Consider the following 13,365-nt stretch of genomic DNA (forward strand, 5'->3'; position numbering starts at 1 on the left):
ATTTCCACTGGTTTACTGTTCTGGAAAAGAGCTGCTTTTCTCAGCTGTCTGCACGATGTATTTCAAACTGATTATAGTGTAGACTCTGCAATACACTAGGTTTTAAAAGACTTCATAAACCCTGAACCAAACATTCCTTGGCAGCCTCAGAGTTTGAGATATGACAGCTCACCTGTGCATGATAAACAGTAACTTGGCTGTGGAGTGTGGTTCCATTTCCCAAAAAGCAACGAGATGATGTCAGGTAGTGAGGGAGTAAAAATATATGAAAGGAAAAAATACATGGATTCAGCAGGCTACTTTCTGGGCTGCCTTCCCAGTCTTAGATTCCTGTGACTACCTTTTACTGTAGCCATCACCTTAGCATCTAGGTAACCACAGCAGGTGATGGAAATTTGTTTATTTAGAGTAACACATGAGTTACTAGTAGATAAATGTGGGAATGCACCTCACAACGTGTTTTTTTGATTCATATTAAGAGTTTTAGATTAGCTCTTGGTTTCTGTGGAGAATGATGGTCCAAAGCACTGTGTATGATAGGTTTCATGTAGAGCAAAGCTTTTAGAGCTGCTGTTGTTAGATTATAAGAATTAGGAAAATAAGAATGTAGAAGACATTCAAGGCTTTGACTGAAAGTATCAAAAGCAGTCTTTAAAAACTTTATGGAAAATTGCTCAAAAGGAGATGTTTTGTATCCAATAAAAAAATGTAGCTCCTTTGTTTGGATACTTTGCATTCCCAGTGTCACCAGCTCTGTGAGATTTAATGGTCTCTCAAGGCAAAATATATAGCTGGATATTTAATACCAGAAGTTCTGCATATGCTTTACACTACTGCTGTTGTACATTATTGTAGTAGTTAGACCAGAATCTGCAGTTTTGCTTCTGAGATACTATCTTAAAACTATATAATTCTGTAATAATTATGGTCTTATTTAAAAGCATAATCGCTTGCCCAGTTTATTATGACAAATAATATTGAAGTTTTGTGCACAAAGAAAATAATTAAGTCCTCATCTTCCAGCTCCAAATTGTCTGGTGATTAAAGGGCACATAACTGGTAATTATACATGGCCTTTATTCTTGTTCATACCATCAATGTATGCATAATCATATGTCTCATTTCTAAAGGTATTTCTTGCCTCAGTTTCCCTATCTGTGTTATAGAAACTTTTCATAATATTGTGCATATTTCTGCCCACTGGCCTTTGTGCAGTTCTTTCAATACACTTGCTTGTAATTCCTGTCTGTTCTTACATAACCATGGAGGAACACAGAGATTTAAAGGAGGTCATATCAAAGAAATGTTGATGACAACTACGTGCTCCTTTGCATGAGTATGAAATGTAAGGCCTTGGGGAGAAGCACATTTTTGCCAGTGTGTGCGCTGGAGGAAAAACATGCTTCATCCTGAAAGATATTCTGTATTTTGATTTTCCATGCAAAACTCTGAGTTAAGTTTATTTACTTTTGATTTCCATTTTAAAGATTTCTTCATAACAGGCATGGTTATTAAATTAATAACTCTTTCTGATTTTGATCTTCACAGCTATGTTTTAATTACCACAGTGATTAGATGGCTAAGATGATCTTGCATGATACTTGACTGAATTAATCACCCATATAAAGATTCTCCCAGAAACTTTAAACTTCAGTGATTTATGGACCAGTTCCTGAGCAATGTGGAAAAAGCAAATTCTGGTGATGGAATGGCCTCAGTAATTTCTGCATTGCCACTTTACATTGCCATATATCAGAGTATCTGCAGCGATGTTTAGATTACCATTTTCTGGCCCAGTGCATGCAATGATATTTCATAACCTTATGTTTTATGTCTTTGCAGTCTCCAAGGACATTATCACCTACCCCTTCTGCAGAAGTAAGTCTGGTGGAACCTTTGGGGGCAGTCTCTTACTGTCATTACAGTTATTCAGTTGAGCAAATCCGGGTGTTGGTTTTGTTATCAGTCTGATTCCTCTCTGTTTGCCACATAGACATGTTTTCTAATATTGAAACTTAACAAAAATTATTTCTAAGAAGGAAACTTAAGCTCTTATTGCCTGATTGTACAAAACATGAAGCAGCCACTCCTCCTCTATTGTTGTTTGTAAAGCAGAGCCCTTTGTCCAGCAGGCGTCACTTCTGGTACATTCCTCCTTCCTGTGGCACAGGCGGATTCCGATCCTGAGAGCTGGATGATTTACAGGAGATAAAATGCTACTCTAAGCAACTAAATGATAACTCATGTTTGCTACATTGAAACATTTGCAATTTTGTCTTGAAGAAAACAGAACTATGGTTTGGTTTGTTTTTGCATAGGAGTTAATTTGAATATCATAATAAAATGAAATTAATACATGAAACATTTGGGAAGTAATTTGTCAAGATACAATAGATACTATTGCTTATGCATTATCATTTTGAGGGTGGAGAGTGTTGCTTTTTTGCAACTTAAAAGTTGTACTGATTTCTATGTGTTTAAAAAGTGACTATAAAATTTCTTGTAAATCTTCATGCATTAACATCAGTCCTTTCCCTTTTGTCCTAGTTTGGTTTGCTTTGTGGGGGTTTTGGAGGGTGGGTTTGTTTTGAGTTTTGTTTTTTTTTGTTTCTTTCTTTTGTTGGCTTTTTTCCCCAGGAAACCAAGTAAATTGAATTTTGCTATATGAGAAGGTGTCATGTTTTCTGATACAAGGGGAATCTAATTTGGATAGTAAATTCCTATTGATGTAGCTAGTTGTGACACATGGTAAATTTAGGCAGACTCTGTGCTGTAGCTTTTGAATTCTTGCTGCCAGGTTAACCAGCTGAAGGCAAGCTCATATGTCTTGTGCAGGACATGGCAGGATAGATATATTCTGTCTGTAGCTTCCCTTGTGGAGTCAGGGAATGTGGGCAAATCTAGGATTATATAGAATTTAACAGAAAGTACAGGTGGAGTTGGAACCGTTCAAGAATCAACTTTGTCCTTCACTATAAAAATGGATTGAACTCTTTGGAACAGATCACTGGAGAACAGTAATAATGAAGTAGGTTGAAAGTTTAAGGGATACTGCTATTCCAGTAGCTTCTGCTGATGCCTTCAGATCTGTGGAAACTAAGTGCTGCTAAAGGTGTGTAATGTGCATTTACATTTATTAGTGAATGCTTCTGTTCTGCAGGGTTACCAGGATGTCCGGGATCGCATGATTCACAGGTCTACTAGTCAGGGCTCCATCAATTCTCCAGTGTACAGTCGTCACAGCTACACACCCACCATGTCACGCTCCCCTCAGCATTTCCACAGACCTGGTAAGGGCAACTGCATTAGAAGTATGTGTAAAACTATTGTTTCTTTATTATGCCACTTAGTGGTGCATTGAAGCTCTTGTTTCTTTTAGGAGTGAAAATTCAGGATTGAAAAATTGTTGCGTATTTTAATATCTCATTTTCTACCTGTTTTTTTGTTCTTGACTGTCGTAGTCTTTTGCACTAGGCTATGAGTGTTGCTTATGTGATAAATATGTATCTTCTGGTTTCGTTTCCAATCAATTATTTTTAAAATATTTGTATGTTTCTGAAAGCAAGCAAAAATTTGCAGCAGTGAATCACAAACTTTTTTCTGGAATTTGGAAAAAGTATCATATATTGGAAGCAAAAATTATGGCTTGACTATGCAGAAGTCAGTAATGTAGGTTTACTCCCTTCTAAAAAATTCATTTAAAGCTTGGTGCCACCATAGAATCTCATATTCAGCAGCAAAACACCCATATGTTCCAAATTGCTAGTCATTTTTTAAAGCATGTACTCATGGTTCACAAGGTATCTTTCTTAATTAAAGCCATAGGCAATTGCCTGGGAACACTTGAAAACACAGACTTCATTTTCTGGTTTAGCAGTGATGTGCAAGTTCTGTGTGCAATCTAGAAAATGTACAGGTCGTTCAGGTTCCCAGTGCATTCAAAATTACTGGTTGTGTATATAAAAGCTAGACATAAAAATGAACTATTCATCCACACCCAAACAGCGTAAAAATGTATTGCTAAATGCTATTCATTGAAGACTCTTCAAGACTGATTTTACTGTGTATGGTAATGAATTAAATCTTTGTAATCTGTTTTTAAATTAAGTGATACAATCGCATGGTTTCATCTTCCTTGGTGATTACAACTGAACAGTTGGGATGCCAAAAGCCCATATGCAATAGGAGCTGCATTTTTAAAATTAAAGATTTATAATAGAGCCACCACTGTGGAACTTGAATGCTGTAGCCATTTCCTAGTGGGGGTGGGCTGAAAGCAGCCAATTGTGTCTGTCAGTGAATGCCTTATTTACGGGACCCAGGGGAGGTGGGACAGAAGCAAATTGTGTCTGATACTTGGTGCTGACAACATGACTGTGTTTTAAGATGACGTTACAACTGAAACTGAAAGAGACTTGAAAGCATGAAAAAGCTGCAAACTTCTGTCTCTTGATTCTGACAGTTCTGAGGGGGTTTTTCCATTTATATCAGTTGTATCAGAGATATGAACAAATCCAGGTCCTATTCCAGACTCTACTGTGATTGAGTTTTACTGTCTGTGTTCAGTCAAAGACCTTCCCCAGAAGCAGTCTCTGTTGATGTAACTCTTGTGATGGGCAAATGGGCTCAAGCCACAGTTTGGATCCAAATATAAAATCTTCTCAGAAAGTCCACACCCTAAGGGATTTTCTGAGAAGATATTTGTTCAAACTTATCTCTGCTCAGATGTTCTCATCTTCGATTCACCTGTTACTGTTCCTCACATGACAGAGAAGTAATGCTATCAAATTCATCATCTGATGTTTTCTACCCTGCTTTGGGGTAATCGCTAATACTACTTTAATAATTTTCCTACAGTAATTATTTTCCCACAATAATTATTCATGTTGAATAATAGCACATGTATATTTACCTTTTTTCTCCTAATGGCACTTCTTTTCACCATGTTATTTGCAAGAATAATTTCTCCCTGAATAAACCCAGTGGCCCCAGATAACTTCTCTTTTGCTCCCAGCTAGCCCTTGAGAGAGAAGTGAACTGCTGTATTGACGTTGTCAGCATAAGGTTCTTCAAAAACTGAGTGCTACATACAAGCTCTGAAAAAGTTTGCAGCCTTTTCCTCCTGCTGTGCCCTAGCTGATGTTGGCAGCATTTTTGGAATGTCTTAAAACAATAGAAAACAGCTTGCATGCCTCTTGGCTGACATTTTTTGGTCAGGCACTTTCCAAACCAGCTGCTTTCTTAACTAATTGAGCGTCAGTGTTTGTGATGTTTGCATGCTGGTAGCAAGCTACTTTCAGGTAACAAGGCATAGATCAGAAGCTCATTAAGCCAATAATGTTATGCTAAAATTAGTGATGCAGTTCAAATCTAAGCCTCTCTTCTAATACTTCCTGTAATTTTGTCTAACATTTATGAACCCTTTGGTACGTCTTTAACCTTTTTTTTTTTCTCCTTCCTTCTTTTCAGAATCCTAATTGTTCAATGCCTTTTTTCTTTCCCTTCCTCTGAAGCCTCCTTCCCTGCCTTTCTCTTATTGTTTTTCTTTGTTTTCATTGTGTTCTGCCCCCCGACTCCCTGCTGCCGCAGAGCTGCTCCCTACTGGTGTGCAGCGCTTGTCTTACCTGCGCACGAGCAGTCTCAGCTCCTCTCACCATGACTCCCGCCCCAACTCCCCCTTCCGACACCACTTCATCCCCCATGTCAAAGGTAAGGAGCCAGGCCTCTCCAGGGAGTACCCTCCAGGCTGGAGATTTATTAGCATTCTGGCAAAGCTGATAAGGTGTATCTCTGTAAGGTGGTCGTTGGCTGTGTAGCTGAGCATGCCTCGAAATGTGCCCTTGCACTTAGAACTACGTTAGCATAGACATAATGTCCTTTTTTGGAGGAAATATGTCATTTCTAAGGGCCCTAGTTGAAGAGCCACCAAGCATTTACCTGCTAGAAATACACAGAAAACCATTGTCATTTTCTATTTAGAACCTGTATGTGCCTAGTTTAGCTTCTTTCTAAAGCAGTGCATAACAATCACTTCAGCAGTTAGCATATAAAATTTAATTATTAGTTCCACATTCTTAAAGCATGCATTGAAAAATTGACTACACTATTGCCTGAATGAGAGTAAGGTGATCAAAAATATGAAGAAGAAAAAGGTTATATACATATCAATGGCAACAATGCAGTTAATCTTTATTATCCACATTGGCAATGATTAGAGACCAGCAAAGTAAAATTAAAATCTCCAGGCCTTTCTTCAACTACTGTGAATTGGCAGGCTCTGCTAAAGGCAGTAGCATTGCAATGATTTACATTATTTAAGGATCTAGTCTTCTACTAAATCTTTTATTTCCCATTATTTGTTTTGGAAAAGGATTGTTCTTTTGTTGTATCCCTTCAAGGAACTCATTTTTAACTCAATAAGATTTTAGTTTTGTTTCTTGCTTTCTGTGAATGTAGTTTTATGTTAATTTCTACTGGAGCACTCTGACTGGGCCATCTCTTCTTTTGGGAGAGAAGGTCACAAGCTTATATCACTCAAGAACTCAAAAAGAGGCAGCTGAGTAAGTTGAACATAGATTCTAATCTGGCAGCATTGATGAATGTAGTTAATCATAAATTGGAGATAATCAAAAGCAGTTTCAAGAAAGTTGTTGCCATGAACTTTCAAGAAATGATAATAGATCTCAACATCATACATCTTTAGGCATTCAGATCCCCATTACTAATTTTATTCTTGCCTTTTCTTAGATGATTTTTGTTAATCTGCACTGTCCACCTTCCTATTATGTCACTATTAAAAAAATACCTCACTTAAAAAAATTGGGACCCTTAAAAATAGATACAGTGCTCATTTCAGCATGCAGTTAATTCATAGTCCTTGCAATTTCAACATTTCTTTGCTGTAAATAAAAATTAATGCTCACACTCTTTCAAGTGGCATTTTCATTCTTTTTCAGTTGAGAAAATAGCTTCTTCAACAGATAAATGAGAAGAACTATTGGAAATCCATGCTTATTGTTTTCAGATTTCAAAGAATTACCTGGTGTATAGATCAGGTGTCTCTCTCAGTTATTGGCACAAAAGGCCAAGTGGGATTGCAAGCGCTGTAGGCAAAGGGGTGGGGATGGTTTTTATCAGATATGCCATGGAAGAAGTTGTAAGAATCCACAATTTTCTGAAGGCCTGAGCATCATTTGTGTGTCGTAACTTGGCAAAGCTCCTGAAAGCTCCAGTTCATGTCACTGTGACAGTGTTCACCACCCAAGGATGTCATACATGTGAGAAGGGGCAAGTAGCAGGTACCCATGTCTTGTAATTCACTTGGCTGAACTGAAAGAGCAGCCAAATAGCTGGTTGAGAGAAAGAAGCAGAGTGCAGCAGAAAAGGGAGATCATTCTGGCACTGGCTGCCAGAATCTAATGGAGCTCCCTGATATTCTTGCCTTTAAGGGATTGCCTTGGGTATTCTAGGTGTCTGTTTTCAGAGTTTGAAGAACTGCACTCTTTTCCTGGAGTAGCACTTCTGTGTCTAATAAGGAATTAGAACTTGTAAATGTATCTGAAATGAGGACAGTAGCACTGTTGGAGTTAATTTGATGTGATGAATATATTTGCAGTGATTCAAAAAAGAGGCATCATGTGGTCACCTTGTTACTTGGTCAGCATTTCTCACTTGTACTTTTAGCAAGAAGGTGAACTTGATGTAAGTTTGTAAGAAAGATCTTATAAAGCTGTAGTTTTAGGGTTTCTTCTTTTAAGAGTCAGAAAATATGGATTATGCCTAAACTGCTTTGGTAAAGGGGTGTGATTTCCAAACGGCATAATGATAATTTAAGTGTTATATGAGACATTTCACTTGTGTTATTTTGTATAATCAAGCCAGAAAAGTAGGCACTTAGACTGGTTTCAGTGTGTTTTCATACAACATAAGGCTTAAAGGCAAAAGTCAAGAAACTGGAGGAGTGAAAGGGACTAAATATGCCTCAGAAAGTCTTAGTGAGAGTTTGTTGATGGAACATATATGTTGAACAAGCTGGAAAAGCATGTAATATGCATCAGCTTAGACTTCATCTAATCTGATTTGGACTCCCCATTGAATTTGGTCTTGTCTCAATAAAGTACTATCTTTGCTATAAAAGAATCAAAACAAGTCCACAAATGAAAGAAACCCTGACCCTTCTGAAATCAGAGACAAAAGTCTTATTGAGAGCCAGGATTTCATCTCACATGCCTGGAATTTTTCAAAGGCATTCAAGTGTATTGCAGAGCTCCCATAAGATTTCCATATAGAGAGCTCCAAAGTATTGTGTATTCCTTTGCTCACAGACCCTTCCCTTGAGGAATCTACCCACCTTTACTGTGAATTTGCGCCTTGGTTTTCACAGGTTCCTGCTTTCCTTCCCTGAGGCATCTTTCTGAAATCAAATAATCTCTGTACATGATAACTATTTCCAGGGTTTTGTGGATGCAACTGAAAGTTCTGCTCTGGAAAACAGCCGTTTTGGCTGTTCCATGATTTTCAGTTTTGTGTGTGAAATAAGAGCTACACATCTGGACAAGATGATGAATGATAATTTGACAAAACCTGGATAGGACTTAGGGTTTCAGGTATTTTCGAGCTTGTTTTCCTATGTTTATTGAGTAGAGCAACTATACTGCAAGCTGACAGAAGGCTCAGTGTTGTTTGCATGTGGGTTTTCTGTCCTGATTCTGTGAACTGAGCTTGTGAATCACACAGTGAGCCCAGTGGTGAGCACTTCAGAAGGCAGCAGGAACCTGCATTACACTGTGCAGTGTATAGGCAAGCAATTATATTCCTGACTGCTATGGCAACCTGCTTAACAAATTGAGCTGTAGAAAACAAGAACTCCCTGATGGAGCAAAGAGAATGAAAGGAAAAATAAGCCTCTAAATTTCACTTCTGAGGCTTCTGTGCTCTAGGGATTGATTTTTATATTAAGTTTATTCTGTTATCTCTTAACCTCCAACCCCCCCAACCTACACACATGCATATCCAACTTTATGCTGAATGTGGGAGCTAGTTCTTTCTGCGTTGGTGTTGGTGGAGTGCTCTTGTTGCTTTGGGGAGTTAACAGTAGTTATGGTATATCTGAGACAGTAAGAGAGAGGCTTTCCTGTGCAGGCACAGCAAGGAACCCAAATTCAGGGCATGCAGAGACCCTACTTTTATGTAAAGCTGCAAGCAGGCCCTGGGAGGCAGGTGCAGGCAGCCAGGAGCTCTGCTTGCCTGTGCGCATATGCACACTCTGCAGATGTTGGCACTGCTTCCATAAACTGTGGGTAATTTTACAGCTGCATCTGAAGCACTTAAGCCTCGTTCTGAGAGTGGTCTCCTCAGGGATGGTCTAATGAGAAGCTAAGTAGATGTACCATTCCCTCTTGCAGAGGTTGGAGGTAATGAGTCTGCCATCCTAGAAAGTGTAAAGGAGAGTTATTTGTCACTATTGGTAGGAGTAATTAGGAAGGGAGAGACTGCACAGGAACCCCAGGAAATACAAGCCAGCAGAGACATCTGTAGATCATGTGCAGGATGGTACCACAGTAATTGTCTGGTACTGGATGCATTATACAGCATTACCAGTTCTCTCTAAACAAATTATCTGTGTCCCAGATACAAGATTAGCCAGCACACATTTATGCATGCTGAGTTGCATCTAGCTGAAATAGGGAGGGGTATAAGAAGGATTTCTTCCCTGTATTTTTAGCGTTGGTGATTGAGGCATTGCAAATTGAACATGCCCACATTTTGACTCCCAGTTCCCAACAGGTAAAATGTATTTGTGACTCCTTCGTTGTGACAAGTCCACAGGTCAATAAATCCCTTTTGTTCTTCTCTTTCATTGAGCGAACTAATTGCTAATGGAAGCAGAAAGGCAGAGTGACATGTCTCTATATCTTGAGACTATATCAATATTGATGGGGGGTTTTTTGCCTTATAGAGTAATGATTTTGCTGAAAAGTAACTCATAATTTCTCAATACAAACAAAAGACATAAGTAAAATCAGCTTAACCAAGTGAGGTGTTTCACCATCACAATATCTCAAAGGCTGGAGAAGTAGAATTGCTAAGTAACGGACGATAGATTGAGATATGGCAAAAATGTTTTAATTAATCATTCATACTGCTTTTCAGAGTTAGTAAACCTAGCACTTACTGTTACTTGGCCAGAAGCTCAGCATTGCTGCACCCGAATTAGAAAACCACTATCAAGTCATGTGGTTGAAAGAACATCATGTCTTTTAGGGCTGAAATGTCAAAGTGGTAAATATAGAATTTTGCACATGCATTCTTCTGGAAAAATTTTGTACAACCAAGCCCCCTGAAATGGGCATGTAATTTATAAAACATCTATATGCAGATGAGCTAACTTGTATACTGGCAGAGGCCTCTGTGGCACATCTCTTTCAGCAAGGTTTGTAAAGAGCATTTTTTTCTCCCTTTTGGTGCCTTTTAGATTGGCAGATGCCTGTTCAAGTAAAAGATGATTTTTTGTTTAAATTGTAAGGAAAACTTCTTTTTTTCTGCTCCCACACCTATCTCCCACCCCAAATATATAAATAAGAAATGTGCTGAGTCCAAGGTTTTGGGTCATCTAACAGGACATAGGAATCCTGTAGGTGAAAGGAGGCCTGCAATTTCCTTTTTCTTGTGTTTTATAGCTCTCCTGTACTTGTTATCATTCTCACCACCCCTCTACTCCATTTTTTTCTTAATCTGCTTTCCTAAGGTTTTCTAAGCCTTTGTGCATATTTGAAAAATGGAAGGGATTTGATGTTCCCCTACTTTTCACTTGTGATCATCCCCACTCATGTAAAATAAGCACCCATGCGGATGGTTCTCCCTAGTATGAAGAATGGCAGTGTAAAAGGCAGCAGCATTCTTTTAAGGTACACACAGAGCCATGTGTTTGGATATCTGGCTGCTAAGTCTCGATACTTGGGGATCAACCAGCATGGTTCTGCAACAGCCCTCTTGCTCTGGCAAGACACAGGAACTTTCAGGTGCATTGTTAGGAGGCAAAGTAGTCCCAGTAAGAGTAATCCTACAAGTGGAACAAACAGTATGTGCAAAATGGAACTAAGGTTTTTAGGCATTAGATTCAGGTTTGCTAAATCAGCAGTGGTGAAATATTGTCATCAGAGCCCAGTTTGACATTGACAGAGATTTGGAGTGTCACCAGCAATGTGGGTGCAGCCACCAAATGGGCTGCATTGCTTTACAAATTATTTTGGCATATCAGAATTTTTCTAAACCAGTGAAAGAGTGTGTAATGAACAGTTATGCCTTTTGATATGGGCCAAGTGAGCTAGCAGCTATTTTCTGTTTCTAGTTTCTGTACACTTTTGGTTTAGTGAACTGTAGTAACTGCCAGCATCTGCTTCTATCTGCTTTCGGTTGCATATCTGATACTATGCTCCATGTTTGCGCCTTTGAATTCCAAATATCAATCTCCATACTAAAAATTGATTGCCAAGTAACCTTCCATTCTTCTTTTCCTCACTGCCCATCTAAGCACCGGCTCTGAGCACACAGCTCCTGCCTGCATGCCGTCAGAATGAGTCTGAGCTGCTCAAACCTCAACTCCAGCCTGAACATGAATTTTTGTTTCTGCAGGAATATCAGGGAGATAAAAAAAGTCACCCAGGGCTACCAGTTCTCCTTATTGTTTGTATTTATATTTTTGGTTCTGACTTCTTTTCTTCCTGGAAGTTTTGATTCCACCAGTTTTGTTTGGGTGTGATTGGGCTTGCTTTTTTTCTTTTTCTTTTTTTTAATTGCTCTCCCTCTTCTCATTTTGTTTTCTCCATTTTTTCATTGGAGGCAATGAGCCGTCCAGCGGTCGGAACTCCCCTGTCCCCTATCGGCCTGACAGTCGCCCTCTCACTCCAACTTACGCTCAGGCCCCTAAACATTTCCATGTTCCAGGTAGGAGCTGGCACTGTATGTGTCTTGGTGTCCTGTCACAGTGTAGAATGTAGCCTTTGTAACTTCTGTCTTGTCTCCATCGTTTCACACTGTTTACCATGGGTTTCACCCTCAGGGTTTGGAACTGCTTCTCGGCTTGCTGAGAGGAGTAGTGCCTTAAGAAATGTGGGGCTTCGTTGTGATTTTTGCCTGTTCTGTTGGTCAGGTGTTTCACTGTTAGAATGTCTTGGTTTTCAGAGTCTGGTTTTGGCCTGTAAGCTGTATATGAGCTATGTAGGGCTTGATTTTTCTCCCAGTTGCACCATCTGAGCACCAGCATAGCTCTGCTAATTTTAGGAGTTGGTTTTGATTGACATGCAGAAAAGAAGTGGCCGGTGAACCATTACATATGTTGTACATTCAGATTGCTGTGACTTGTTTCAGTCTTGAACCCAATAATTCTAATTTAGTGTTCCTTCTTTTTAAAGCAGGTGAGGATGTTTCTTTACTTGTTTTGTGCAATGGCATGGTGTCCTCAGGCGTACCTGCAGATCCACAAGGATATATATATATATATATATGCCTTAGGATGTCCTCTCTATAAAAGGCAGTCTCTCTTTTGAAGTGAGCTGCAGAGTTATTCCAGCATCTGAGAAGATCATCTGGGATGGGGCTGTGTCCCCTTAGGGTTGTGGACATGCATCTGACTGCATCAGTGCTAGCTGAAAACCTTACTATATCCAGTTATTCTTCAGGTCCCCTTCAGCCTAGTGTCCGTCCACGCTGCCAGAGGTTACAGCTCCTCCTCCATTCCTCAAATCTGGCAAATAAACTGTTTGTGTGCACTCCCTTCAGCCCCAGCGTGACCTGGCCTGGCTAAGGTTGGCTGGTTTAATGCTTACGCTAACCTGGCTCACTTGGACTTGCGTAAGCTGAAGCATGAATAGCTGTGATAATCTCGAGCACGGTGGGAGAGTGGTGCAGCCACAGAAGGAGCTGTGCTCCTGTCCCACTTCGAGCTTTGTGGTGTAGATGTGCGCAAAAGCACTGCATGACTGCCCTTGTGATGTTTGATGCTGGTCAAGTGGCCATAACAGATCACACATGAGTGAGATACCACAGTGTCCTTGAGTGCAATGTGTTTGCCTGTATAGTTAAGGATGTAGGGCTCTGCAGAGCAGGACTTGCCTCTGTTTCAATAGATTTTAGGGTTAGCTTTCCTTAATGCCAAAGGCAAGGTTGTCTTCTGTAGCACTTTAATTGGCTCTGTGATACACCGCATGTATTTCTGAAATTCCTTTTCATCTTTCATTCTGTTGTAACTGAAAACTTTTTTCAGGCAGAACAAAGTAGCAAAATGGGTTTCTGATGTTAATTTTCTAATTCCCAGTAGCTCATTTTGGTCTTCTAATAAGATTTTGGCACAGTTTTTCACTGTAG

General features: G+C 39.5%; 1 protein-coding gene across 21 annotated transcripts in view; it reads left to right on the forward strand.

Annotated features, from left to right (window-relative positions):
• ABLIM1 (actin binding LIM protein 1) overlaps positions 1 to 13,365 on the forward strand; it is a 199,922-nt gene that overhangs the window by 166,083 nt on the left and 20,474 nt on the right. For 17 of the 21 annotated variants that reach the window (XM_051801135.1, XM_051801131.1, XM_051801133.1 and 14 more), the window contains 3 exons: positions 1,843 to 1,878; positions 3,161 to 3,290; positions 11,842 to 11,946. In XM_051801135.1, coding sequence (XP_051657095.1) covers positions 1,843 to 1,878; positions 3,161 to 3,290; positions 11,842 to 11,946 — 271 coding nt within the window. The remainder of the gene's footprint in view (positions 1 to 1,842; positions 1,879 to 3,160; positions 3,291 to 11,841; positions 11,947 to 13,365) is intronic. The other 4 variants (XM_051801124.1, XM_051801125.1, XM_051801126.1 and 1 more) reach the window with 1 other exon arrangement.

Source organism: Manacus candei, unplaced genomic scaffold, assembly GCF_025592945.1.
Source record: "Manacus candei isolate 608988 ecotype Guabito, Panama unplaced genomic scaffold, ASM2559294v1 h1tg000050l, whole genome shotgun sequence".
Taxonomy (NCBI): domain Eukaryota; kingdom Metazoa; phylum Chordata; class Aves; order Passeriformes; family Pipridae; genus Manacus; species Manacus candei.